This window comes from Chrysochloris asiatica, unplaced genomic scaffold (assembly GCF_000296735.1).
Source record: "Chrysochloris asiatica unplaced genomic scaffold, ChrAsi1.0 scaffold00088, whole genome shotgun sequence".
Taxonomy (NCBI): Eukaryota; Metazoa; Chordata; class Mammalia; order Afrosoricida; family Chrysochloridae; genus Chrysochloris; species Chrysochloris asiatica.
The window spans coordinates 7,582,072-7,595,548 of record NW_006408606.1 but is presented as its reverse complement, the minus strand read 5'-3'; the positions used below and the strand labels follow the sequence as shown (position 1 = coordinate 7,595,548).

Genomic DNA, 13,477 nt, shown 5'->3' with positions numbered 1-13,477 from the left:
ATGAAAATGTAGATGACAGCGTCGTAACTGGGAATATGTTTGGACTTATCAATATGATGTAAAGAGCAAGGCCCAATCAAAATAGTGGCTTCCGAGGGGATCTGCTGGGCCAGTTGCGTACAGTGCCAGGAGATCAGCTCAGAAGATTATGGCAATTGTTTTTTGAGACTCCAAAGGGGCAATCTTGATAGATTTTCTTGAATCTTGATAGAGTTTCTTGAATGACATAGAACAATGAGAAGGACTTATCAGGAAGACATTTTCAGAAAATGAAAAGCTAAATTGAGAAGAAAAAGGCCTAGAAAGTTGCACTGAGCAATTTTTTTCATCATGACAGTGCACCTGCTCATTCCTTGAGGGTAGCAAGGTTATCGTACAATAATTTTGTTAGTAAACATTATCTAAGTTAATCTATAGCCGAGATCTTGCCCCCTCAACTTCTTTTTCTTCCCCAAACAAATGCTGGTAGTTTCAAACTGCTGACCATGAGGTTAGCAGTCCGATTTGTAACCACTACGATCTGAATACATGGATAGTCTTATTTTGGTATTTCGTAGATGTGCTTCAGTGGGTTAATATCTAATTTATTTTAAAGCTTCTTAAAGATGTGTTTTAAGACTGATTAAAAGGCAAACCTGTTTCAATGTATTAAGTGTCCAATTTTATTACATTATCTATTATCTGGTTTATATTGCCAGATGTATTTAGTTTAATACAGACCTAGAAAACTATCATTCTCCCTAGGTATTTTGGGGTACATATAATTGAATTTTTCAATGTCATTGATATGGAAGACTATAGCTCTATACTAACCTTTAAGAAGATGATGTCTGGATATCTCTTTATCTGCATTACAATAAGTGAATATTTTGTTAGTGTACTGAAGGAGGTGGTGGTAGTGTGCCATCTGATGAGTCGATCTGACTTGTAGTGACCCTGTGTAGGATTATCGAGGCTGTAAACTATGGTAGTAGAACATTTCATCTTTCTTCCACGATGTGGCTGGTAAAATTCCAACTGCTGATTGTTAGCAGCCCAACTCCTAACCCACCATTGCAGTATGTATGTACAATTGAAAGCATGGACACATTTACCTTTCCTGATGGAACATGTTTCCAAGTGTGTGTGCTTTTAATCTAGTAATGAGTGAATTTTTTAAGTGCTATTGAGTCAGTACTTACTCAGAGCAACCCTATATAGGGTTTCTGAGGCTGTAAATCTTTTTTTTTTAATAAGTTTTTATTGTGAGGTTGACATGGAAGAATATCAGCTTTACATTCATGCTATCGTATTTTGTTTCATTGCAATGATTATAGACCCCTCCATGCATCATCAAATAACCAAAGGGGACACCCCACAGGCCCGCCCCCTGGCCGTCAGCACATAGCTCCTCTCCCTCCCTGAGTTCATTGTACCCAGCCACTCCATCTGTCCATGTCATCATATCCCTGGCGTCTCTGTGAGGCAGTAAATCTTTATGGGAGAGAAAGCCTCATCTTTCTACTGCAGAGTAGCTTCTGGGCTTGAAATGGAGGCCTTGTTTTTAGTACTCTAGTGCTTATCCTACAGAGCCACAGCACTCCCCAACAGGTGAATAGTTATTATGTATATTTAAGACAATGATACGTTGTTTTAGTTCTTGTGAGTTTAATAGATTGCTTTTCTGACTTTTACATTATGATACCTATTGTAAATACTACTTTTCTCTGCTATCTGAATAATACCACATTTATTATATGTATGTATGTTGTTGTTGTTAAATGCCGTTGAGTCAGTTCTGACTCACAGCGACCCTGTATAGGGTTTCCAAGGAGCAGCTGGTAGATTTAGACTGCTGACTTTGTGGTTCACAGTCCAATGCTTATTCTGTGTATATCTATATTCCATTGTGTATATCTAGAAACCAAAACTAATGAAATTGCTCTGCTCACTAACTTTGTTTCTAAATCAGTTGACCATTCCTTTTTAAGTTTATATACTTCTGATCTCTCTTATAAGCATTTTCTTTTTTGAAAATTTTTTATTGTTCTTACATGTACATTGACATTGATTGCATTCTTAATTTGTGCAACCACACTTTTCTGAGTAATCCCTACTTCACTAATATAAACTTACTACCTCCTAATTTTCCAGCTGCTCTTGTCAGTTTGATCCTCTGTAGATAAATCTTGGAAGAACACAATGCTCAAGGAAGACATTCTTAACCATTAAGCTAAATTATTGTTTGATTGTTAAGAAGATGTTAGGTATTGGTCTTTTGTTTTATGGTTTAAAGATGATTTAAGGACAAGAGTTGCAGGGTTTTCCCAACTTCCATGGGTCTAGAAAGTCTGAAGCCCATGAGAAGTTGAAATGCTGTTCTTCATTTTTATAATTTTATCTGTCAAACAAGTTTTGTCAATTTGTTTTCACTGGTGTATCACTTAACAGTAATTGCAGTAGGTAACTGTGCAACCCCTACTTTTGATGTGATTTGCCTTCACTGTTAAACTCCTTTCCCTCCTGCTCCTAGTAACCGCTTTATTCTCTGTATACTTTTCTTTTCTTATCTTTGTGCCTTTGTAATTGACTTATTTCACTCAGCATAATATTTTCAAACTCCATTTATATTGTAGCATGAATCAGGATTTCGTTTTTACTACTAGCTGAGGGGTATGTATATAACACTTTTTGTTTATCCATCATCTATTGATGGGAATTTAGATGAGGGAAATTGGAACCCTTATCAGCTGTTATTGAAAACAGTGTGGTGGTTTCTCATAAAAACTAAATGTAGAACTACTATGTGACCAGAAATTTCACTCCTAGGTACATTCCCAAAATATTTCAAAGTAGACACTTGTACGTCAGTATTAATTGCAGCACTGTTCCATTTCATTTTTGACAATTTTTGATCACCCTCAAACTGTCTTTCTAGAATGTGTATTCTTATATGGATTATGCTGAAGGTTTTAGAAATTTCATGATATTTATAGCATATTCTATAAATTTTTGAAGTCCTGGTATGGCATTGTGGGCTATTGTGCTGGACTGCAAAGTCGGTTTGAACCTCAAGGCTGGTAGCTCAAGCTCACCAACCGCTCTTCGGAGACCCTATATAGGGTCACTATTGGTTGGAACTGACTCAAGTGCACTTAACAACAACATAAAGGTTCACCAGAAAACAAAAAGTTTATAAATACGTGTGTTTGTGCTTGGTGTTTCTGTAAAAATGAGGGGGCTTCAGAAAGTTAGTGGGAAAATTCCAGTATCTTTTTATTCCATTTTCCATAAACTTTTTAAAACCTCTTTTTATATACATATATACATGGAGCTCTGGTAGCGTAGTGGTTACGAATCGGGCTGCGAACCGCAAGGTCAGCAGCTTGAAACTACCAGCTGTTCCGCGGGAGAGAGAGAGATGAGGCCTTCTGCTCCCGTAAAGATGTACAGCCTCGAAACCCTGTACAGGGTCGCTATGAGTCGGAACCGACTTCATGGCACATAATTACCACCGTATATATATATTTGTTGTTGTTATGTGCCGTGGAGTCGATTCGTTACCACAACGCTACCAGAGTGCCTTCTATATATTATATATATATATACACACACACACACACACATACACACACACACAGATAGCGAGCGAGCATGCTGAAGGCAAATATGGTAAATTTTGACAAAGACACAATGGGTTGAATTTTTTCAACTTTGTATATGTTAAGGATATTGATTTTTTTTTTTTTTTTAAACTTTCTATATGTTATGGTGCAATAGGATAATCACTGGAGTGATAACCATAAGGTCAGAAGTTCAAAGCAAATGAGTATCTCCACAGGAGAAAGATGAATATTTGTGCCATTGTAGGTTAAGCACTGGGCTGCTAACCACAAGGTTGGTGGTTCTAACCCACCAGCCGCTTTTTGGAAACTCTGTACATGAGGTGGAACCAGCTTAACAGCACTTAACAACAACAACCACAACAAACATTAGCAGCCTCAGTACCCTATATAGGGTCTATGAGTTAGAATTGACTCGATGGTAGTGATTGGGTGGTGCAGTGGTTAAGTACTAGAATCCTAATCAAAAGGTTAATGGTTTAAACCCATCAGCCACACTGAGAAAGATAACTGCTTTTCTAAAGATTGTAGCCTTATAAATCCTTTGTGGTAGTCTATTCTGTCTTGTAGGGATAAGGAGGAATCCACCTGCTGGAAATGGACTTGTTTTTTGTTTAAAAATTGTTTGAAACGAAAATAAAATAAAAAAATGACCAAAAACACCGGAAGTGCAAGTAGGAACTAGCCATCAGGGTGAGAAAATTTTGCTGTACTTCTGTTCACAATGTTGTTGTTAAGTGCTGTCGTGTCAGTTCCCACACATAGAGACCTGGGTAAGGTTTCCAGGGAGCAGCTGGTAGTTTTGAACTGCTGACCTGTTAATTCACAATCCAGTGCTGATCCTACAGTGTCACACCAGGAGTCCACAATAGGCCCAGTTATTCCAACAATAGTCACCTTCTGTGTTAAAAAATAACTTTGGTAACTGAATTTTTTTAGTACCTTAAACTTAAGTGACTAATCTCAAATTTCATTTTAATTTTATTAGTAGGTGAAATCAGAAATCAGCTAGCAAAAAAGGAAAGGGAAATGTATATTACACACAAAGGCAAAATAAAATCCAAAGCCAGTGATGCTGCATGGAAATTTAGACATTTATTGTTGGTGTCATTACAATACTAGATTAAAGTCTTGGGATGGCAAATTGAGATTTGGAACTAAGACACCTAAACTGTGTATGCCTTTTAACCTAAAGATCTTATTTCTCAAAATAGATCTAATTTAGAAAAAAATGACATTGTCTAATCTCAGGATAATAGTTTTTAATATAGCATTCTCTTAGGCCTCAAGACATAAAACAATTAAGACAATACAAAAAAACCACAAAACCATGCACGCTCACTTGGTAAAAGCAATCTTACTGACATTATAAAACAAAACAAAGAAATAAAACCTTCTTTATTTTTTTCTTTATTTATAGTTCGTTTTCTTCATTTTCCTTTTTCTTCTCCTTCTGCCTCTTAATTGGAGGAGATGCTCAAAGATCTGGCTTTGACCTTCATATTATTTTCCTTAGTTGACAATTTTAACTAATCATGGCTTTCTACTATTATTTGCATATAGATAGATATGTTGGAAATTCAAAATTCTAGTCCTGTTCTCTTTCATGATTCTATTTGTAATTCTAGTATTTTCAACTGTTCACTTTTTATATTTTGAATATCCTTTCCCAAGGTCCAGTGCTGTACATCTAAAAATATTTTATTTATTTTTCCTCTTATTGACTATTCTTTCTTCTTTGGCCTATATGCTCTTAAAATCTTTCTGTCAGCTCTGAGATCTTCATCTTTTGTTCTTTAAATTTTCAGCTTTGGTTTTTAAATATTTCCCCCCTCAAATCTTTTTCCTTTCATTTTCTTCATCTTTCCTTGTTTTTGAGCCTTTCTTTCTTTCTTTTTTTTTTACCTCTACCTGACCATTTTCTTTTTTAAGTATTTCCAGATCTCATTTATCCTTCAAGACTTTGTTTTCTGATTTGCCTTTCAGATGGAAGTAATCTTTCCTGGGAATTTAATTCCCAAAGGCTTTTTCTGTTTCTTTGTTATTGTACTTATTATCTTTTCCATTTGTTTTATGCGTATTTTACTTGATGTTAACTTCTTCAGGATCTGATTCCTTTCTCATTCTTATGTTTCCTATGTTCATTATCAGGTACCTAATCACTTATTGAAGGATCTCTAGTAGTGTAGTGGATTACAAGCTGGACTGCTAACCTCAAAGTCAGTAGTTTGAATCTTTCAGTCACTCTTTGGGAGAGAGATGAAGCTTTGTGGAAACCCTATATAGGGTCACTATGAGTCAGCACTGACTCGGTAGCACATTACCACCACCATCACTCAGTTATTATATATATTAATTAAGTAAATTGATATATGATGAGCTGTCTTGTTTTGGATATGTTTTTTAGCTGAGAAAAAGTGACAGAATTTTGAGAGTGTTTCATTATAATAACAAACACAAAAGATTATGTGTTCTATGTTGTTGACATTATTGCCTGCTGTCCAGTTGATTAAGTCTCATAGTGACTCTAAAAGATAAAGTAGAACCACCTCATAAAAGTTTCCCAGGTTGAAAGTTTTACAGGAGCAGATTGCCACATCTTTTCTCCTACAGAGCAGCTCGTTAGTGGAAGAGTAGGGCACTTAACCATTGTGTCACTGGGGCTCCTCATATATTTCAGAAATACCTACAAAAACATGCATGTGAGGAGCTGTGCAAAAAAAAGAAGGGAGAGATGTATATAGTGGTTCAGTGGCAGGGTTTAATTCCCTGCCAAGGGACTTCATGCCCAGCCACCACTTATTTCTGTGGAGGCTTTTCTGTTGCTTTGAGCCTGAACTATTTCAGTAGAACTTGCAGACTAAGATAAACTAGGAAGAAAGGACTGGGGATTTCTGAAAGTCAGTCAGTGAAAACACTCTGGGTTACAGAAGTCCAATCTAATTCAGGAATTTGCAGTTTTTTGTTCTGTTGTGCCTGGGGCAGCTATGAGTTGGGGACCGACTCAAGCATAACTAACAGCAGTAGATGGGACCTTGTATTGCTCAATTAAACCATTCGTAGACATAAAACAGAATCTTTAAAGCCATCTAGACTAGGCATGAATTCCTGGTGTGCCGCTCTAGGATCAGTCGTTCAAACTCACCAGCTGCTCCTTGGAAACCCTAAATAAGGCAGCTATGAGTTGGAACTGACTCGACAGCATTAAACAACAACAACAGACAAGGCATGTGTGGTCTAGTGTTAGAATTCTCACCTTCCATACTGGAGACCTCGGTTTGATTCCTGGCCAATTCACCTCATGTGCAATCAGTCAGTGGAGGTTTGCAGATAGCTATGTGGAACAAGTTAAGCCATTCTTCCAGAGTAAGATAGACTAGGAAGAAAGGCCTGATTATCTACTTTGGAAAATCAGCCAATGAAAACCTAGTGGACCACTGCTAATTGTGGGACAAGCTCTGGACTTGGGCAATTTTTTCTTCTGTTGCGCATGAGGTTGCCTAAATTTTGTTGTCAACTCAATGGCAGCTAATTGTAATGACAACAGAATAGATAATTGACTTAGCAGTATGTTCAGTCATTCAAACATTAATGCAAGACCTCATTAAAAAAAACATGATTTCTTTGTTATTTTACAATATGCAGCTCACATTTTATGTACTTCTAAGTTAATATTGAAATTTTCTTTTTAGGTCTTCATGATTCGTGTAGGAGACTGTACCCACTTACATTTTTTTGTTAATGACAGGTTCTTTTTGTTTAAGCCCTGTATTGTTCTGACAAAGGTTATATTTAGAAAATATTATGTTTTGCAGGTATCATGGTCAGATATAGGAGGACTGGAAAATATCAAACTGAAATTGAAACAGGCTGTGGAGTGGCCCTTGAAACATCCAGAATCTTTCATACGAATGGGTATTCAGCCACCTAAAGGAGTTCTTCTGTATGGACCACCTGGATGCTCTAAGACAGTGATAGCAAAGGCTTTGGCCAATGAGAGTGGACTTAATTTCCTAGCTATAAAGGTAGAGTGTTAAATTTTTTAATGACTATTCTTTCCCTGCTGCCTCCCTCCCACCTTTGGAGAAAATATAAAGAGCAATGGGTTTGTATTTGTGTTAATGACAATATTTAGAGACAAATAAATTAGTGTATGTAAGCAAGAAACCATAGTAATCAATGAGAGGATGGTTTTATTTATATTTAGCTTCTGGATTCTTGCTATTTCTTAGATTTATGTGTAACAGAAACTGATCTTTAGTTTCTGCAGTTTTAAATTGTATCAATGACTTTTTCTTAATCAAGACCTAATTATTAAAATTGTGAATTTACTATTTACATGCTTAGAATTTTCGAGTACATTATATATTGTATACCATAAAACTCTAAAAAAAATTTAAATCATGTTTCTGCTAGTCAAAGTATATATGTGTCTGAACTTTGTTTACTCTTTAAAAATCATTATTTTTAACAAAGTCATTTGTATTTGCATATTTTTAATTCTTTTTGAGGGAAGGTATTGAAAAATGAAAATATGGAGATAAATTTTTACCATGATCAATTATGTTGAATCACTACTACATTTTTGCCCTAACATTTTTGCACTAACATTTGTACAGTTGGGGTAATGAGTGATTAAAAAATTTCTGTAGATAACTGCTAAATTTCCTGTTTTTCTTACCTCTTGGTAATGGGGCGTGGTTATCAGACTCACATTTCCAATGCTTTTTATTGACATCTCATTTTTATTACTATGTTGTAGCTTCACAATTATGTATTAATGTATTTGAATTTTTCTTGTCTGTTCTTATATTTGACTTTTTCTTGTCTATTAGAAATCTGCTGGAATGACATAATTGATGAACACCTAGGTTACAGTGATTTAGATTTGAATCTTAAAGAAGAACACATGTTTTTTGCAGACTAGTATCTTATTCTTTTGTTGTTAAAGCCAGCAGTTCCAGATGCTACCAGGACTGCTTTCAGGCCTGCCCTGTTATATTTATAATAACTTTTGAATATTAAAACTTTGAGAACTAAAAGAGACATTTCTCTTTTAGTCTTTACCATGAGAAAATGATATTCTTTGAATGTTTTATCTTATATACTACTCATGTAAATTTACTAGTTATGTGACTAGTAATTTGAATTTTTTAAATTAGATTTTTAATTATTTTAGTTCACACACAAAAGATAAATGATGCTAAAAATTACTTTTAAGAAGTTGAGTTCATAACTAATGTAAACATTATTACATATTCTGTTTGCAAATTTTTATTTAATATGCATTTTTATTCAATGTCGGGTTTATGTAGGTTGACAGTATTATTTAGTATTTGAATTTGGGTGGGAGATATATTTAATAAGCAATGAGTGTTCATTTTACTATTCTTTCAACTTTCATATATGATTAAAATTGTTCCAAGTCAGAAATTGGGAGCATAAAAAGATCATTTGTTTTTCTCCAACACTTTCATTGGTCTATTCCTTTAGATTTAATTTATGCTAAGGTAGTGTAGTGGTTACGAATCGGGCTGCCAACCTTAAGGCCAACAGTTCGAAACTACCAGTGGCTCCGCAGGAGAAAGATGAGACATTCTGCTCCCGTAAAGATTTACAGCCTCAGAAACCCTGTACAGGGTCGCTATGGGTTGGAACCGACTCAACGGCACTTAACAACAACAACAACAACAATGAGACTTGAAGCAGTTTATGTATGAAGAAGTAGAGTCAAACAAGTTGATTATAAAGATCTGCTCTTCCTAATTTTAACTTTCTGTGAAAATGTTACCTTTCGGTTCCAACACATGGTTTTTTGTGTACCAGGAGATTTAAGTGTTACACTAAATCTGTGCTTTTTCAAATAAGTCTTATATGTTTTGAAAGTGGTCAGGAAAAAGTATGTATACACTGGGATTTTTTAGCCTGTTGAGAAGCACAGTATTTTAGACATTGAGATGAAAAATTCCCTAAAACATTTCACAAACAAACTTTATCTTAGTCCCCAAGAAAATAATTTGATAGACGACTTGAATTTTTTTTTCCTCTGAGTTTATTAAAAAGCCCTTTAACTTTCCTTGTATATCTTTTCAAAACAGTGATTAAAAGACATATATTCTACTCAGAGTTGAGACTTCACCTTGGTTTGTGTGAGCTCTTAATATCCTTTGGCATGTATCTGTGCTTTTGTGTAGATTGCAGCACTTGACATGCTTAAATTTAGTTTGCCATCTGGGTCAATTATGTCAAAATATTTTCCAGTTGAAATTTCCTCTCTGCTTCTCTCTTGCTTTTGGCTGGAGTACTATAATAGATTAATTGCCCTTGGATAGCTGAACTGTTTTACTTTATGAAGAATTGTCACTGATTCTGGAAGAAGGATTGTTTAGGTCTTTGACAGGATTTTCAGCAAGTCCTTCATTGGTGAACACAGGAATGCAGTGAGCTTAGTATATTTTTAATTTACTGGGACATTTTATTCTTGTACTTGCTTTAGAGATAAATTGTAAGAAATAGATTCTATTTGCATCAAAACCTGTTGTTTATTCAAAGCAGTGTGCATTTCAAGTTAACTATTCTTCATTTTACTAGATCATCCCTGTTGTTCTGGTATCAAAAGTACAAAATAATCTAAGCTTATAAATTTCAACTTCATTTTTAAATCACTGTTTTAAATTTATATAGATCCACTTTATAAATACTGTTGTTGTTAAGTGCCATTGAGTTGATTCTGACTCATAGTGATCCTATATAGGGTTTATGAAGAGTGACTGGTAGGTTTAAACCACAGGTGGGTTAGTAGTCCAGTGTTTATCCTACAGCGCTATACCAGGAAAGGCACACTGTGAGTTAGAACTGACTCTGTGGCACTCAATCACAACAGCAATCTTTATATCAATAGATATCTAAGTCTTTTCTTACATAGAGCAGCAGGTGGGTTCAGACCACCAACCGTTCACTTAGCAACCTAGTGCTTAACCATTTAATATATTTGTTGTTGTTATTAAGCACTGTCCTGTGGATTCTGACTTTTTACCAAGAGTAGGGTTTCCAAGGAGTGGCTGGTATGTTTGAACTGCTTACTTTGTGGTTGTCAGTTCAGGGCTTATCTTCCACCGACTCTTTAATAATTAAGATTTGGCACTGCCAGAGAAATATGAACCTGATGAATTAAACAGAAAAATACTGATGGTTGAATGGTATAGAATTTGAAATTTAACTACTTATGTTTAATTTGTGCCCTTGAAAGTATACTCAATGAAAAGACCACTTATTCTAAGATTCAGAAAGCTTTGAGTTGATTCCAGACCCTGGAAAATTTTAGGTTTATGACCTTAAACAAAAGTCTCAGTTTCTTTATTGAAGGTCTTTTGAAAGAATAACATTAATAAAAGGTAAGGGAAAGTGTTTGGAGGGCTTAACTCCCTACACTTTAATTGTGGGCTACACACAGTTACTTCCAAAGAATCCAGTGTGGAAGGGAAAAGGGAAAGAGCAACGCTGAATTGGAGAAACGTGATAAGCACTGCCTCAGACAGATGATCAAGGTTAACATCTTCAATGATAACTCATGTGAATAGTGTGCATGTAAGCCTTTTTATAGTAGTAATGATTCTTTCTATAGTATTTCTCCTAAACACTCATTGTTATGGTTGTTTAGTGCTGTGGAGTCAGCTCTGACTCATAGTGACCTTGTGTAGAGTTTCCAAGGAGCTGGTGAATTTGAACTGCAGACGTTGTGGTTCAAACCGACCTTGCGGTCCAACGGATTATCCAGTAGCGCCACACCAGGACTCCATAACTCCTCTCTAACCATGAGAAGTACGTGAGACAAACGCAAATTGAAGGAAATTCTGTAAAATACCAGATCACTACACTTCAAAACTATGAGGACCATCAAAAATAAAACAAGTGCTGTTGCCAAGAGATGCCTAAGGAGATGTGATGACTCATAAATGTAATGTGATATCCTCGGTGAGATCCTGGGATACAAAATGACATTTAAGTAAAAATGCAAGAAAATATAAATATAAATGTTTTTAGGTGCCATCAAGTTGGTTCCGACTCAGAGATCCTTCTACTTAGAATGAGACATATCCTGGTCCTGCGTCATCCTCACAATTGATGCTTGCTATGCTTGGGCCCATTGCTGCTGCCATTATGCCAATCCATCTCATTGGTGGTTTTTATCTTTTTCGCTGATCATCCATTTTTACCAAGCATGATGTCCTTCTCCGGAAACTAGTTCCTCCTGATGACATGTCCGAAGTATGAGAGATGAAGTCAGGCCGTCTGGTCAGATTTCCAAGTAAGAGCATTCTGGTCTGACTTCTTCCAACACAGATTTTTTTATTCTGGCAATCCATGGCAACTTTTAATATTCTTCTCCAGCACTGTAATTGAAATGTATTAATTTTGTACCGTCTTCCTTATTCACTATGTAACTTGCACATGTATATGATACTATTGAAAATACTATGGCTTGGGTTAGGTGCACTTTAGTCCTCAAGCTGTATGTATGGACTGTGTAGTTAATAATGAAAATGTATCAATGCTATAACGACCCTGTATAGGGTTTCTGAGGTTTAAAAATCTTTGCAGACGCAGAAAGCCTCATCTTTCTCCCACGGAACCACTGACTGCCTGAAACCACAGACCTTGTGGTTCATACTCCAGTGCTTATCTACATCATAACCACTGCACTCCCCAGTGTATCAATGTTATTGTTATTGTTAAATGCCATTGAGTTGGTTGTGACTCATAGCAACTCTATAGGAGAAACACAGTACATGTTGTGCGGATAAATGGAAATCCTTTTTATGATCTGTTCAATTCTGTAAATCTAGAGCTGTTTTGGATTCCTGGTGTGGTGCTATAACTGGATTGCTAACTGAAAGGTTGCCAGTTCAAACCCACCAACAGCTCCTTAGAAACACTACATAGTCACTGTGAGTTGGATGGCACTTAACAACAAGTGTTACGTTTTTTGTTTTAAAGCTTTTTATTGTGAACTGAGTGAAGATTTACAGAGCAGATCATCAGTTTAACATTAAAAAAAATCATTCACTTCATTTCCTCTCAATGATTGCAAACCCTCCATGGAACAACAGTTATCCCATTTCTTATCTGTAGATCCTAATTCCTTTCCACCCTCCTTCCCAACCCTTCTGAACTTTGTCATTAGATAAATGTTGCCCTTTTAATCCTGAATGTTAACCATTCCAATACTAGTATTGTTCTCTCCCTTTCCAAATTGAGCTGCTAACCTCAAGGTCAGCCATTCGAAACTACCAGCTGTTTTGTGGGGGAAAGATGAGGCTTTCTTCTCCTGTAAAGATTTACAGCCTCAGAAACCCTGTAAATGGTCGCTATGAGTCGGGACCCACTCCACACACATAACCACCACCACCACCTCTTGGCTGAAAATGGGCCAGGAGGATGAGACCCATTCCAAAGGGGGGGGCAAGGACTGTGATCTTCAGTTCTTCCAGTCTCTTTATGATCCGTAAGCCCAGTCCTTTTAAAAAAATTATATTGAGTTTAGTTCCACATTTTCTCCCCCTCTATCTGGGCCTTTCTAATGTGATCCCTTTCCGTGCAGTTGTTTATGATAGTTAGGAACCATCTAGTCCTTCTGGTCTCAGAGTTGTGGAGATGGATGCTCACAGAATCATGGAACACCATCACAGCTCCATTGGACTAATTGATTCCAAAGATCTTTAATTTTCGTCACTCTTCTTTTTTCTACCTATGGAAAGACCACCTTAGTTGGCTGCTCATGAACTTTTTTTTTTTAATGTTTTATTGTGAATTATGTGACAGTTTACATGGGAGAACATTAGCTTTACATTCATCCTATAGTGTATCGTTTAATT

At 36.1% G+C, this 13,477-nt stretch overlaps 1 protein-coding gene across 1 annotated transcript in view; it reads left to right on the top strand.

Moving 5' to 3' along the window:
• The window catches only part of SPATA5 (spermatogenesis associated 5), a 520,157-nt gene that overhangs the window by 127,717 nt on the left and 378,963 nt on the right, over positions 1 to 13,477 (top strand). Inside the window, exon 12 of the mRNA XM_006866265.1 lies at positions 7,418 to 7,627. Coding sequence (XP_006866327.1) covers positions 7,418 to 7,627 — 210 coding nt within the window. The remainder of the gene's footprint in view (positions 1 to 7,417; positions 7,628 to 13,477) is intronic.